Here is a 16,332-nt window from a genome sequence, read left to right on the forward strand (position 1 = left end):
GGACCCTCTACAAGTGTGCAAAGTTTATTGTCCGGGAGACCGACGGCCGGGGAGCAGCGATATTTTAAAGCCAGGCACCCCTTCCATAGACTCCCATGTTAAACGGTAATTTCTCCGGTGAATTTGGGAATCTGGGACCGGCCGGTCGTAGGTCCCCTGGACCCGGAACTTGGCACACATTTGTTGTCTGGGGGACCTACGGCTGGAGAGCACCAATTTTTCAAAGCTGGGCACCCCTTCCATAGTCTCCCATGTTAAACATCAGTCTAGTCATGGACACAGTGAGGCATGCAGATGGACACCCTAGGCTTATATGCAAGTCAATACGTTTTCCCATTTTTTGGTGGTAAAATTAGGTGCCTCGGCTTATCTTCGTGTCGGCTTATACTCAAGTATATACGGTATATTGATTGGTTTGCATAAAAGTTTTAAAGCCCACAGACTATGGGATATTTCCATCTATTTATTTACTCGCAATTGCAGCGATCGGCGGCTTATAGCAGGACTGTGATATTGCGGCGGTCAATCGGACACTGGCACTTTTTGGGGAACCAGTTACACCAATACAGTGATCAGTGCTAAAAATATAAACCACTGTATATGTGATCTGGTGCCAAGGTGCCACCCTGGCCCTTAAAGGGGGGGTTCCACCCACAATCTTTTTTTTTTTTTTAAGTCAGCAGCTACAAACACTGTAGCTGCTGACTTTTAATAAGGACACTTACCTGTCCTAGGCGCCCACGATGTCAGCTGCCCGAGGCCGATCCCTCCATCCTAGCAGCTCCCGGCGCTGCCATCCTCAGTAAGGGAAACAGGCAGTGAAGCCTTGCGGCTTCACTGCCCGTTTCCTACTGCGCATACGCGAGCTGCGCGGCTCTTTGTGAATGGGCCGGCTGCTCTCTGGGATACACACAGTTCCCAGAAGGCAGCACGCCCCATTCACCAGAAGATACCGCGACTAGGACGAAGGAAGAAGACCCATTGCGGACGATGAAGGGGCAGATTATGGACTTCCGCATAGCAACCGCTATTTCTGGCAAGTCTAAAACATTTTTTTTCAATTTTTTAGGGGGGGGTTTGAAAAAAAAAAAAAAAAAAAAAAAAAAAAAAATTCAGGGGGGAACTCCACTTTTTACAAAAGCAAAGATTTCAAAGGGTGCGATCAGAAGCCATACTTCAGTAAAACAAATAACTGCAGCAGACTCACCCTGCAGCATCTCTTGCTGACGATCTTCCTCATCCAAGTCAATGATCACGGGGCCCGCGGCCTTCTTGCTTTTCTTCTTCCTTCCCACGGTGAAAGATTTCTTCAGGGACAGCAAACGGTACATCTCATAACCCATCAGCAGGACGCCGCCATCCGTTGACCAGGAATTTACCACCTTGGCTCGGGCAGCTGTGGTTCTAAAGAAAAAGAAAAAGAAAAAAAGAAGACACACCCCCTACATTATCATCACAGGATACAGAGCGGTAATCAGACTCCAGCACTGGTCTGGTTGGTGGGTACAGTGAGGGCACCTACTTGTGCTCATCGTTTAGGGTGTGAACCTTGAAGGAACGAGGCTGGAGCAGCTCCACATCATGGTCAGGCGGCAGCACCTCCGGTGCCGGGAGCCACATGTTGAATTCGGCAAGCCAGTTCTGTAGAGTGTTGACCTGTGAAGAAGGATATATGTTCCGTTAGGAAGAGCAGCTGCAGCAGCGATTCAGGGAGCAGAGAGAATGAACTCTCAGGAGAATACCCCTTCATAGAAAATACCCCAACACCAGCAAACGAGGTATGGCATGTCCACTTAGAAGGAATTTATTATTGCTTAGTGCTGTCACTCCAACATTTTTCAGGCACGGTTAGCTGAAGGAATACACCCCCAGGCGGACCCCCAACCTCACGGCCGCCACCCAGAATGCGGGGAAGGAGGGAGAGAGGAAAGCAGGGCGGACCCTCGATCGACCTCCCTGGGAATGCACCAGCCGAACCACCATGCCAAGGCAAGGGGAAACTACTTACCCATCCTGCGACCACCGGCTGGAGGCATTCCAGACAGACCCAACGTCCGCAGTAGTTACGGCATGGCTGTTGGCCCGGCACACTGTGACTCGGCCATAGAGACCGGTCATATGTGTGCCCTGGAGCGTATAGCTCACCGGCCACCCCTGGAGCAACGGGGCATGTCGTGGACGGCCCAGCGCGTAGCTAAAGGCCGGCACACACTCGATGGCCGAACATGGGGGTGACTACAAGGATCGAAGATCCAGCCCGTCACCCAGTCTGCAGTTGATTGAAGATCCCAGGATCCAAAAGTGCAGGAAAAAAATCAAATACAAGCGAAAAAAAAAAAAAAAATCGCAAGAAAATCTCCAGAGCACATGGGCCCAGAGGAGCCATATCTTCTCCTTATGCTAGGCAGAAAAAAACTGGGGCTGCATGATGCAGAGAGAGGGATGTACCCGGGGGACCCGCCCCCTGGGAGGTGCTATACTGAGAGAAGTGTTTTAACACTTGAAGTGCTGTTTTTTCTGCCTAGTCATCTCCTGAAAGGAAGGATAATAACCCTAAGGTCAATTGCTGCTGTGTCCGTCCATGAACGGAAGAGAAAAATAAACTATGGTTGTGGTTATAGAGAAGATGGAAGAAATCGAATCAAATCTAAAAAATGTAACCCACTTCAATACCGGCACTTTCACCCCCTTCCTGCCCAGGCCAATTTTCAGCTGAATAACAATTGCACATTCATGCAACGCTGCACACAAATTAAATTTTTATTATTTTAAATTTTTTTAATTATAATTTATTATTGTTTGAGACATATAGAGCTTTATAAATAAAAAACAAATACAAGAGCTTTCTTTTGGTGTTTTATAAACACCAATGGGGTTTTTATTTTTTGCTAAAACAACAATTTTAAAATTGTTTCTGTTGTAAAATTTTCAAGGAAGGCGGCAACGATGGGGCTGCACTGATCATCAGGAGAACCGACGATCAGTGTAAATGCCCCTGTCACCACAGGAAAGCTGTTTCATCACTTTCCTTTCCTCAGTCACTGACAGCGCTGAGGAAAGGAAATGCAGATAACCGGCATTTGTTTACACGTGATCAGACACAGGTGATCATGTGGTAAAGAGCCTACGTCCTCAGGATCTTTACTGCGATAGGCTGTGCACGAGGGACACAGTGCAACTTTGGACATCGCGAGCACGCATGTGCTGCAAGAACGGGGGAGGGACATCATATGACGACCTCCCAGAACAGGAGACTATATGGCGGGCGAGAGTGCCCAATATAGTTCCCCTCTTATACCCAGAGTTCAGCCTTTCCATGGGAGCCCAGCAGAGCTCCCTTAGCTTTAAGGGTGCAAAAGCGGCATGGCAGAAGTCGGGGAGCTAAGCTAATCTAGACAGGAAAAGCCCGGCCCTACTGGGAGGGGTAACTAGGGGACGGTTTTAGCGAATGTGCCTTTAGTTTTGGAGATTTCTGCTCTAAGGGACCTCCATCTGTCCTTGTCCAGCCTCAGCTTATATTATATATGAATGGCAATAAACACCAATCATTCAGTGCAGTAAAAATCTGAACCGCGCCTTGAAGCTCCAACCAGGAAAATGAGGGACAAAATGACAGTCAGAATAGAATGCCAAGGAGGAAGGGGGGGGGGGGTGTAGGAGACCTGTAGGATCACCAAGTATTTTTACAGCAACAGAATAGATAAAAGCATTACAGGCTAGAGTTACAAAGAACTACATGCATACACAAACACATGTATAGGATCTTTTTGGGGTATACACCAATAAGCTGTTACTTACCGGAACAATGGCTAGCACCGTCTTGGCCGATGTATGCTGGAAGAGAACATCCAGGAAGGAGATGACCTGCAGCGTCTTTCCCAAACCCATACTGTGTGCGAGGATACAGCCAAAGCCGCTGCTGGAGGAGAAGCGATCGAGAGACTCCACCAGGTTATCATAGAGAAAGCGGATCCCTCCAATCTGATGGCGGAGAAAGTACACAGAGTGTGGATCAGCATACAGGAGAAGAGAAATGTGTTCTCTGTACAGCACTGCGGTATATGTCAGAGCTATATAAATGTATAATTATTATTAATAATAATAATAATAATAATAATAATAATGTGAGACTGTTGGGTGGACATTAGAGTGCAAGCTCTTCTGGTACAGAGACTGATGTGACTGGCCCAGTGTTCTCTGTACAGCACTGCAGTATATGATAGAGCTATATAAAATGTATAATAATAATATTATTATTATTATTATTATTATTATTATTAATAATAGTGTGGGACTGTGGGGGGGGGGGGATATTAGAGTGCAAGCTCTTCTCATGCGGAGACTGGTTTGACTGGCTCAGTGTTCTCTGTACAACACTGCTGTATATGTCAGTGTTATATGAATGGATAATATTGTGTACATCACTATGGTATATGTCAGAGATCAGTATAATAGTGTGTGACTGTGGGGGGACATTAGATTGCAAGCTCTTCTCATGCAGATACTGATGGTACAGAGACTGATGTGACTGGCTCAGTGATCTCCGTATAGCACTGCGGTATGTGTCAGAGCTTTATAAATGTAGTACAATAATAATAATAATAATAGTGTGCGACTGTGGGGGGACAATAGCGTGTAAGCTCTTCTGGTGCAGAGACTGATGTGACTATCTCAGTGTCCTCTGTACAGCGCTGCGGCATATGTCAGAGTTAAATAAATGTATAATAATAATATTACTATTGTCATTAATAGTGTGCAACTGTGGGGGGGGACATTAGAGTGTAAGCTCCTCTGGTACAGAGACTGGTGTGACCATCTCACTGTCCTCTGTACAGAGCTGCGGTATATGTCAGAGCTATATAAATGTATAATAATTATAATAATAATAGTGTGCAACTGTGGGGGGGGACATTAGAGTGTAAGCTCTTCTGGTACAGAGACTGGTGTGACTATCTCAGTGTCCTCTGTACAGCGCTGCAGAATATGTCAGAGCTATATAAATGTATAATAATAATAGCGTGCAACGGTGGGGGGGACATTAGAGTGTAAGCTCCTCTGGTACAGAACCATCTCAGTGTCCTCTGTATAGTGCTGCGGTATATGTCAGAGTTAAACAAATGTATAATAATATAGTGTACATCACTGCAGTATATGTCAGAGCTATACAAATGTATAATAGTGTGTGACTGTGGGGGGACATTAGAGTGTAAGCTCTTCTCACGCAGAGAATGGTGTGACTGGCTTATTGTTCTCTGTACAGCACTGCGGTATATGTCAGAGCTATATAAATGTATAATAGTAGTGTGTGACTGTGGGGGGACATTAGAGTGTAAGCTCTTCTAGTTTAGAGACTGGTGTGACTGGCTCAGTGATCTCTGTACAGTGCTGTGGAATATGTCAGAGCTATAACAGAACATATACACATACATAAAAAAATAAAATAAAAATAACAATGTGCTCACCTGATGAGGTTTGACGGCTCGGGCAAGCTGCGGGGCCAGGAATATGTCCTTCTCCATGGGCGGGTGGTTGATGTTGACAAGCACTTGCCCGAAAGCATCAGGCTGGTTCAAGTTATCGTTGACATGAGAGCCGCTATTCTCATGGTCCAGTTCATGGCCGGTGTCACTGAGGCCATCCCCGCTGTCTGCAACCGACAGGGACTCGTCCTCTCCAGAGCTCAGCTCAATCACTTCTGTAAAGGGAGGAAAGGGAGAGGAGATGAAGGAATGAGGGTGGTGAGCCAGAAAATGAGAGGGATAGGATAAAGCAGGGATATTCAATTAGGGGACCTCCAGCTGTTACAAAACTACAAGTCCCATCATGCCTCTGCCTCTGGGTGTCATGCTTGTGGCTGTCAGAGTCTTGCTATGCCTCATGGGACTTGTAGTTCTGCAACAGCTGGAGGTACGCTAATTGCATATACCTGGTATAGAGCATGGGTGCTCAACCTGTGGTACTCCAACTGTTGCAAAACTACAAGTCCCATTAGGCATGGCAAGGCTGTTAGTTATAAGCACGGCTCCCAAAGGCAGAGGCATGATGGGACTTGTAGTACCGCAACAGCTAGAGAGCCACAGGTTGAGAACCCATGGGATAGAGGATATGGGATGGCCAGAAAATAAAATGGTCACTGATATATTCCAGCAGTATCCCCACCACTCTATTCCCAACACTCCAACTAACAGAACTACTCAGACATCCAGCAGCGTCTCACCATCTGTCACGCTGTCAATTTTCCTCTGTGAATCTTCATCGCTTTCGCCGCTACTGCTGTCCAAACAGATGATCTCCTGGTTCCCCACAATTTGGGAGACTTCTGCAGGCCGCAGCTCGATCTCTTCTGTTGGAGACGAGGAAAATGTTTAAAAAACAAACAAAAAAAAAAAAAGACTTTTTATTCTACATGTGAGCGTGTCATTACAGGGCAACACTGAGGCTAGGTTCACACCTATGCGAATTGAGTGCGGTTTAAACCGCATCTAATTCGCAGGACATTTCAAAATACATTGTTTTCAATGAGGCTGGTTCACATATGTGCGATGCATTCGCACTGCGTATTGCCTCCAAACCGCATGCGGTTTTTATGTCTTGCGGTGCGGCTCAGGTGCGAATTCAGTCCCATTATCTTCTATGGGTACGCATCTAATTCGCACATGTGTTCAGTTCTCTGCAGGAGTTTCTCTCATTCAGCTCAATACACTTCTCCCCCACTCTCCTCTCACCCGGAAGTTCTCCCAGGTCTCCAAATTCGCACCTGATCTGCAGCTAAACCGCAGTTGATCTGCAGAACACCCTCTAGAGAAATCTGCAACGACAACGCAGCTCAAAAAAGCAACGCACTAGTGTGATTCCGGCCTAAAAGTTTGGATTGTGACAGAAAAGCATGGCAAAGTAGTAGATACCGAAAAAAAGTAAATAAAAAAAAACATATAAAAGACTTTCAGAATCTCAAATTCCCCTTTTAGGGTCTGAAATGTTTATAAGAATCTGCTCCAAATTTTCAGCGTTCGGGGTAATCGTGGTTACCCTGCGAGGTTGAGAACTTAGTAAAACCTTCATAGTGCATGATCTGTTTTACCAGTGAATTACAGTTTGATTCTTAAAAGAGAAGCATTAGAAAAATTTAACAATCATACTTACCTAGGTGGATGCAGCATCGGTCCAATGCTGCATCTGTCCCCCATCGGCTCTAACACTGAGAACTGAGCGATCAAACACCACAAAATCGCTCAGTTGTCAGAGCTCCCTGAGCAGAGAGCTGGTGACTGTCAGTCACTAGCTCTATTCTCTGCCCCCCCGACGCTAACTGGAGATCTGGGCTGTGGAGGCGGCTGGCTCAGGCTCCCAGCAGCTTGCAGATTTCGGCAGTCCAGGCATGTGGGTGGATCCCGACTCCATTGTCGCGACCTTGCCCCGAGCCTGGACCGGCTCTGTGACGTCAGCCGACAGCAGGCTTCTGATAAAAACAGGTCCCAGGAGTGCAGAATTAAATGCTGCACTTCTGTGATCTATAGGAGGGAGTACAGCCAAACAAGCTTCCCACCGTACTTCTCCTTTATATCAGTGGTCATTAACCGCTTAAGGACCGCCTCCTGCACATATACGTCGGCAGAATGGCACGGCTGGGCACAAGCATGTACAGGTACGTCCTCTTTAAGTGCCCAGCCGTGGGTCGCAGGCGCGCTCCTGATAGGTTTTATTCCCCACACCTTTCACCATTTTTGTTCCTCGTCTCTGGACTTGTGCTATCCCATCATTTACAAAACTTTTTGTAAGTGAGGTCTTCAGAACTGTACACAGTATTCAAAATGAGGTCTCACTAAAGATCTATATAGAGGAATCAGGACCTCCTATTGGTGACCCCTCTAGTGATATAAAGATTTACGGTATATTGAGGCATCAGGACCTCCTTCCTCCTGCTGGTGATCCCTCTAGTGATATAAAGATCTATATAGAGGAATCAGGACCTCCTTCCTCCTGCTGGTGACCCCTCTAGTGATATAACGATCTATATAGAGGAATCAGGACCTCCTTCCTCCTGATGAAGACCCCTCTAGTGATATAAAGACCTATATAGAGGAATCAGGACCTCCTTCCTCCTGCTGGTGACCCCTCTAGTGATATAAAGATCTATATAGAGGAATCAGGACCTCCTTCCTCCTGGTAAAGACCCCTCTAGTGATATAAAGATCTATATAGAGGAATCAGGACCTCCTTCCTCCTGCTGGTGACCCCTCTAGTGATATAAAGATCTATATAGAGGAATCAGGACCTCCTTCCTCCTGATGGTGACCCCTCTAGTGATATAAAGATCTATATAGAGGAATCAGGACCTCCTTCCTCCTGCTGGTGACCCCTCTAGTGATATAAAGATCTATATAGAGGAATCAGGATCTCCTTCCTCCTGATAGTGACCCCTTGACGTTCTTTATAAATCACGTCTCTGAATAGAGAGTTTGTTTAAATTCTTTCAAGGGTATCCAGATAGGGGTGTTATGGGGTGTATACAGTGTGTGTAGATATATATATATATATATATATATATATATATCTACACACTGCAAGGGTTACTGATGATCCCAAGAGAACGTACCATTAAGGAAATCTAGAGAGTCTGCCGGTATAGTAGGAATCATAGACAGTGGATAGTCTTTCCGTTGCTGCTCCAGACGTTTCCGTCTTTCCAACTCCTCCTGCTGTGCGGTTTTGGTCTGAGCCTCCAACTGATCTTCACGGAGAACTTTTCTGCAATGCAAAGAAGTAATGAATTAAAAGAAGCAAGAAGCTAGTACTGAAAAGTAGTACTGGACCCTATAAAAAACATTACATCTCTATTTCAATACATTTATGCTCTACCATAAATTCAACTATTTTGCTTCTGCATCCCTTATACAGGTTTAGTTTACAGAAATACCCCTCCCCCCATGTGCTGTGTTTCTGTAGCCCAGAACTTAGGCCCCTTTCACACTGGGGCAGGAGGTGCAGTGGCGGTAAAGCGCCGATATTTTTTAAGCTGTGCTTTACCGTCAGAATTGCGGCGGTATTCGGCCGCTAGTGGTTTTACCCCCCACTAGCGGCAGAAAAAAAAAAAAAGTGTTAATACCGCCCGCAATGCGCCCCTGTAGAGGCGCATTGCCGGCGATATAGCCGCGGTTTCCCATTGCTTTCAATGGGAAGGAGCGGTAAACACACCGCTACTTCACCGCTCCCAAGATGCTGCTAGCAGGACTTTTGGAGCGGTCCTGTAGCGCACCGCTCCAGTGTGAATGCCCTCAGCAGCCGCTGTTTCAGGTCGGTTTGCAGGCGCTATTTTTAGCGCAATAGCGCCTGCAAACCGCCCCAGTGTGAAAGGGGTCTTTACTGTAAGGGAGCGCGCATACAATCTCAATTTGAAGCCCTGATGCCGGAACGACGTGTTTTGGTGTGTTGCTGAACCTTTAGGGTTAATACACTTCCCTACCGCACGCTGTCATATGACGTCCTTGACTTTGTGCGGGGATATCTGAATGATGGGTGCAGCTACAGGCATCCTTCAGATATCCTTGGCAGCCGGCGATTCTCTGCACGATAAGAATGATCATAGTGGCAGTTCCCCTGCTTGATTGTTCTTATAGGCAACGGGAGGAGACAACCCCGCCCCCCCCCTCCCGCGGCCATCCAGTGCTTCTCCGGGCTCTCCCGCGCCATCAGGGGGGGGGGGGGCCCGGAGAAAGAATCGTCCGGCCCCGGATGACGACGATAGAGATTTCCGGTGAACAGATGGTCATCAGTAAGGATGAGCTCCAGCGTGTTTGCATAGTACATGTGCAGAGCCCACCAGGAAGTCTGCACGGCGCTGCGCTAATCACAGCCAGGGAGACATTTCCCGATCTCTGCAGCCAAGCATCGGGAAATGTCTCCCTGGCTGTGATTAGCTCAGCGTCGTGCAGACTTCCTGGCGGGCTCTGCACGTGTACTATGCGAACACGCTAGAGCTCATCCTTAGTCATCAGTCATCTCTATGACCGGCGGAGGCCCGGGCGCGACGTGATGACCCATGTGACCCGACGAAGGGGGGGTCCTGCGTGACTCCGAAACGTTGCACTCTCCTCGTGTTGTTGGTGTCTCCGTTTGGACGCCATTTATGTTGTTCCATGGTGTGCTGGCAAATCTCTTCATTGTGACTTGAAGCGGTATCCAGCTGGCTGTCGCTGAAGCACCCAAAATTTGAGAGCTCATCCAGGAATGTGTGTGACTGGAATATGATGCACGCCACAACCTATCAATAATTATTCTGATAAAAAAAAAAAAGAGAACAGAAAGCACCAGCAAACAGCTGGATTGATTTATTATTCAGTGTTGGGACCAGAACTATAAGATGTGTTGGGACGGATGACGCAGGGATACGTGAAAAGGTAAGATGAAATCTTTCTATAGATTTCCAGAATGGATCCATTCATTCATTCTTTGATTTTTTTTTTTTTTGGCCGCTGTCAGCATCCTCTGCGTTATAGGAATCTGCATCCTCCAGATACAAAACTTTACAAGTGATGCCGGTACTGGGGTTGTCATGGTAACTAATGATTAACGAGCAGTCACGATGGCGTTAGAGTAGGAAGGTCTTACTGAATGCTACAGTACATACTACAATGGGGGGGGAGGTGTGTAAGGCAATCAGCTTCTATGTTTCATTTTCAAACTTAAAGGCCAAGTCCACCTTTAAAATAAAAATGATAAATGCAGGAAAAAAAAAAAAACATGCATTTATTAGGGCTGCGGAAATTAACGATTAATTGCTCGATTAATCGTTAATTTCTTTGATCGATTAAAATAATTTTGATCGATCATGATCCGCGGAGTGAGCTCCGTGGTCTTGCCCATAGGAAAGGCCGCGGCTTCGGCCTAGCTCCGAAACCGCGGCCATCTTGGTCCACCCGGCAGCAGCCGAGTAGCGGCGCGCTGACGTCATCATCACCCGCCAGCCTGCTTGTATCATCTACTCAGCAGACGGGTCTGCCTGCCTAATATATAGTCCGGTAAGAGTGGTTACAGTAACAGTATGATGGCACATGTATATATCCCGGCAGGTATGGGGGCACATGTATATATCCCGGCAGTATGGGGGCACATATATATATCCCGGCAGTATGGGGGCACATGTATATATCCCGGCAGTATGGGAGCACATGTATATATCCCGGCAGTATGGGGGCACATGTATATATCCCGGCAGTATGGGGGCACATGTATATATCCCGGCAGTATGGGGGCACATGTATATATCCCGGCAGTATGGGGGCACATGTATATATCCCGGCAGTATGGGGGCACATGTATATATCCCGGCAGTATGGGGGCACATGTATATATCCCGGCAGTATGATGGCACATGTATATATCCCGGCAGTATGATGGCACATGTATATATCCCGGCAGTATGGGGGCACATGTATATATCCCGGCAGTATGGGGGCACATGTATATATCCCGGCAGTATGGGGGCACATGTATATATCCCGGCAGTATGGGGGCACATGTATATATCCCGGCAGTATGGGGGCACATGTATATATCCCGGCAGTATGGGGGCACATGTATATATCCCGGCAGTATGGGGGCACATGTATATATCCCGGCAGTATGGGGGCACATGTATATATCCCGGCAGTATGGGGGCACATGTATATATCCCGGCAGTATGGGGGCACATGTATATATCCCGGCAGTATGGGGGCACATGTATATATCCCGGCAGTATGGGGGCACATGTATATATCCCGGCAGTATGGGGGCACATGTATATATCCCGGCAGTATGGGGGCACATGTATATATCCCGGCAGTATGGGGGCACATGTATATATCCCGGCAGTATGGGGGCACATGTATATATCCCGGCAGTATGGGGGCACATGTATATATCCCGGCAGTATGGGGGCACATGTATATATCCCGGCAGTATGATGGCACATGTATATATCCCGGCAGTATGGGGGCACATGTATATATCCCGGCAGTATGATGGCACATGTATATATCCCGGCAGTATGATGGCACATGTATATATCCCGGCAGTAAGGGGGCACATGTATATATCCCGGCAGTATGGGGGCACATGTATATATCCCGGCAGTATGGGGGCACATGTATATATCCCGGCAGTATGGGGGCACATGTATATATCCCGGCAGTATGGGGGCACATGTATATATCCCGGCAGTATGGGGGCACATGTATATATCCCGGCAGTATGGGGGCACATGTATATATCCCGGCAGTATGGGGGCACATGTATATATCCCGGCAGTATGGGGGCACATGTATATATCCCGGCAGTATGGGGGCACATGTATATATCCCGGCAGTATGGGGGCACATGTATATATCCCGGCAGTATGGGGGCACATGTATATATCCCGGCAGTATGGGGGCACATGTATATATCCCGGCAGTATGGGGGCACATGTATATATCCCGGCAGTATGGGGGCACATGTATATATCCCGGCAGTATGAGGGCACATGTATATATCCCGGCAGTATGGGGGCACATGTATATATCCTGGCAGTATGGGGGCACATTTATATATCCCGGCAGTATGATGGCACATGTATATATCCTGGCAGTATGGGGGCACATGTATATATCCCGGCAGTATGATGGCACATGTATATATCCCGGCAGTATGGGGGCACATGTATATATCCGGGCAGTATGATGGCACATGTATATATCCTGGCAGTATGGGGGCACATGTATATATCCCGGCAGTATGGGGGCACATGTATATATCCTGGCAGTATGGGGGCACATGTATATATCCTGGCAGTATGGGGGCACATGTATATATCCCGGCAGTATGGGGGCACATGTATATATCCCGGCAGTATGATGGCACATGTATATATCCCGGCAGTATGGGGGCACATTTATATATCCCGGCAGTATGATGGCACATGTATATATCCTGGCAGTATGGGGGCACATTTATATATCCCGGCAGTATGGGGGCACATTTATATATCCCGGCAGTATGGGGGCACATTTATATATCCCGGCAGTATGGTGGCAAGGAGATCAGCTAAAAGTAGTTGTATCTGTATGTGCGTTAATTAATCGAAATTAGTCGATTAATCGATAAAAAAAAAAACGATTAATCGAACACAAAAATTTTAATCAGTAACAGCCCTAGCATTTATTATTATTTTTTTTTTTTTTGCATAGGAGCCTGCAAAGCATTGCACTCACAACCAGCGGTTTTCTTGCCAACACGTTACCCGTCACACCCTAAATGTGGCTGCAACACCTGTAACATTGTTGCAAAAGGTGGAATTTACCCGGATTGGTTGCCATGCACAACGGCTCTAGTTTTGTCAAATCCCCCCCCCCCCCCCCCCAACATCTTCCCCTCCATCTCACCGGATGTTGCGTCTCAAGCTTGTCGAATTTAAAATCCTCATCTGCGCCGCCTTGTCGTTGGCTGCCTTCTCCTCCGGTCCGCCCTGGCCTGAGGTAGCCGACTGTTTAACCTCGTCTTCTCCTCCATGATCGGAGCCGTCGGCGCCCAACGCAGCGCTCTGAGACTTTTCTAAAAAAAAAAAAAGAAAAAAAAAAGAAGATGAAATAAGATTATGAGAACCTCCCGTATGGTGCTTACCAGAGATAGAGAGCAGTACATTATACAGAAGGAAATCCTGAGTATTCTATTCCACAGTCACACACTATTATTTTATACATTTATATATCTCTGACATATACCGCAGTGCTGTACAGAGATCACTGAGCCAGTCACATCAGTCTCTGTACCAGAGGAGCTTACACTCTAATGTCACCTCCCCCACAGTCACACACTATTATTATACATATATATGGCTCCGACATATACCAAAGTGTTGTAAAGAGAATACTGAGCCAGTCACTAGTGTTTGTTTTGCTTCCTTTGGATGAAAGGAGTATACCTTATTTTATACATTTATATAGCTCATACATATACCGCAGCGCTGTACAGAGAATATTGAGCCAGTCACATCAGTCTCTGGAGCAGAGGAGCTTACACTCTAATGTCCCCTCCCCCACAGTCACACACAATTATTAAACATTTATATATCTCTGACGTATACCGCAGCGCTGTACAGAGAACACTGAGCCAATCACATCATTCTCTGTACCAGAGGAGCTTACACTCTAATGTCCCCTCCCACTTTCACATGCGATTATTATACATTTATATAGCTCTGACATATACCACAGTGCTGTACAGAGAACGCTGAGCCAGTCACATCAGTCTCTGTACCAGAGGAGCTTACACTCCAATGCCCCCCCCCCCCCCCCACTATTATTATTATACATACCGTATTTATCGGCGTATACCGCGCACTTTTTTTCCATTTAAAATAAGGGGAAAATCGTGGGTGCGCGATATACGCCGATACCCGCGCTCAGTTTGAATGCCTCCGCCGACGTATACCGAGTGCAGTACACTCGGCTACATTCGGCCAGACTCGGCTTCGCTCGTGCTCACGCATAAACCTCAGAGTGTGAGCACGAGCGAAGCCGAGCCTGGCCGAATGTAGCCGAGTGTACTGCACTCGGTATACGTCGGCGGAGGCGTTCAAACTGAGCGTGGGAAGCGGCGATCAACGGGGAGACAGCGCGGGAGAAGCCGGGAGGACACCACCGAAGCCGCAGACGGACGCCGGACCCGACGAGGCCGCCGATGGACGCCGCACAAGACACCAAAACTGTAAGTACTAAAAAAAAAAAAATTCCAGGAATTGCGGGTCCACATTAGGGGTGCGCGCTATACGCCGGAGCGCGCAATACCCCGATAAATACGGTATATATGGCTCTGACATATACCGCAGTGCTGTACAGATAATACTGAGCCAGTCACTAGTGTTTTGCATCCTTTGGATTGTCCACATTTCTTTATTGCACTCAAGTTGACAGAAGGAGGAGTGTACCTTATAGAAGGGGATGGGGGTGGGGGTGGGGGATTTAGGGGTCATTAATGAAGACATCTGGCAGAGAGTCTCCGAAGCAATAATCTCATTGTCCTCGTCACCATCACAGGAGAGAATACAATTATTCACAGTACATTGCCCTCAGCTGGACTGGACCCTCTGCCACTTGTCTTTCAACAGCTCTTCTCATAATAATAGAAATAATAACTATTATAGAATACAATGTCATGCACCCCCCCCCCATCTTTATCTAATTGAGGAAATCCCTCCAAAGTGATGAAATCTCTGGTTGTCACCAAAACTAGCGCCCCGCCCCCCCATTGGAAGATTTCCCCTCTATTCCTTTTCTGGCGACAACCCAAAATTTGGTATTTTCTTCTTTTACTTTCACTTAAAGTGAAGTTCCACCCCGATTTTTTATTTTTTTAACCAAAAAAAAAAATTTTTTGCCTTCAGTTATACTTTAACAAAATGTTTTAACCACTTCCCGCCCAAGGACGTCATATGACGTCCTGGACTTTCAGTGGGGATATCTGAATGATTCCTGCAGCTACAGGCATCATTCAGATATCCATCTCTTCAGCCGGCGAATCCCTGCACCATAAGAATGATCATATCAGCAGTTCCGCCGCTTAATCGTTCTTATAGGCGGCGGGAGGGGACGTCCCCCCCCCTCCCGCCGCCATCCGGTGCTTCTCCAGGCTCTCCTTTGCCATCGGAGACCCGGAGAAACGATCCGCCGGCGTCCGATGGAAACCATAGAGTAGACTGGTGACCAGATGGTCACCAGTCATCTCTATGATCGTCGGAAGGCCCGGGCGCGATGTTATGACGTCACGCCCGGGTCCCGGAATGTAAACACAGCCGCAATCGCGGCTGAAAGCATTAGATCTGTGAATTTTTTTTCACGATCTAATGCTTTCCAGCCTGGAGGAGAGATGTGGGATCTTATTGACCCCTCCCCCCACATCTCTCCATAAAGAGGACCTGTCACGAACCATTCATATTACAAGGGATGTTTACATTCCTTGTAATAGGAATAAAAGTGATCAAAAAAAAAACAATGTCAAAAAAAGTTTAAAAATAAAATGAGTAAAATAAAGAATATACATTTTTTTTTAAAACGCCCCTATCCCCAGTAGCTTGCGTTAAGAAGCGAACACACACGTAAGTCCCCCCCCACACATGTAAACGCCGTTCAAACCATACATGTGAGGTATCACCTCGTGCGTTAGAGCGCCAGCAACAATTCTAGCACCAGACCTCCTCTGTAACTCTAAATTTGTAACTTGTAAAAACAAAAATAAGCAACGCCTATGGAGATTTTTAAGTACTGACGTTTGGCGCCATTCCATGAGTGTGCGCAATTTTAAAGCGTGACATGTTAG

At 47.0% G+C, this 16,332-nt stretch overlaps 1 protein-coding gene across 2 annotated transcripts in view; it reads right to left on the reverse strand.

Annotated features, from left to right (window-relative positions):
• The window catches only part of RAD54L2 (RAD54 like 2), a 46,438-nt gene that overhangs the window by 16,050 nt on the left and 14,056 nt on the right, over positions 1–16,332 (reverse strand). For both annotated transcript variants that reach the window (XM_040358749.1, XM_040358750.1), the window contains 7 exons: positions 13,401–13,569; positions 8,597–8,748; positions 6,218–6,343; positions 5,463–5,695; positions 3,799–3,981; positions 1,523–1,656; positions 1,208–1,404 (listed from right to left, as the gene is read on the reverse strand). In XM_040358749.1, coding sequence (XP_040214683.1) covers positions 1,208–1,404; positions 1,523–1,656; positions 3,799–3,981; positions 5,463–5,695; positions 6,218–6,343; positions 8,597–8,748; positions 13,401–13,569 — 1,194 coding nt within the window. The remainder of the gene's footprint in view (positions 1–1,207; positions 1,405–1,522; positions 1,657–3,798; positions 3,982–5,462; positions 5,696–6,217; positions 6,344–8,596; positions 8,749–13,400; positions 13,570–16,332) is intronic.

The sequence above is a fragment of the Rana temporaria genome, chromosome 7 (genome assembly GCF_905171775.1).
Source record: "Rana temporaria chromosome 7, aRanTem1.1, whole genome shotgun sequence".
NCBI lineage: Eukaryota > Metazoa > Chordata > Amphibia > Anura > Ranidae > Rana > Rana temporaria.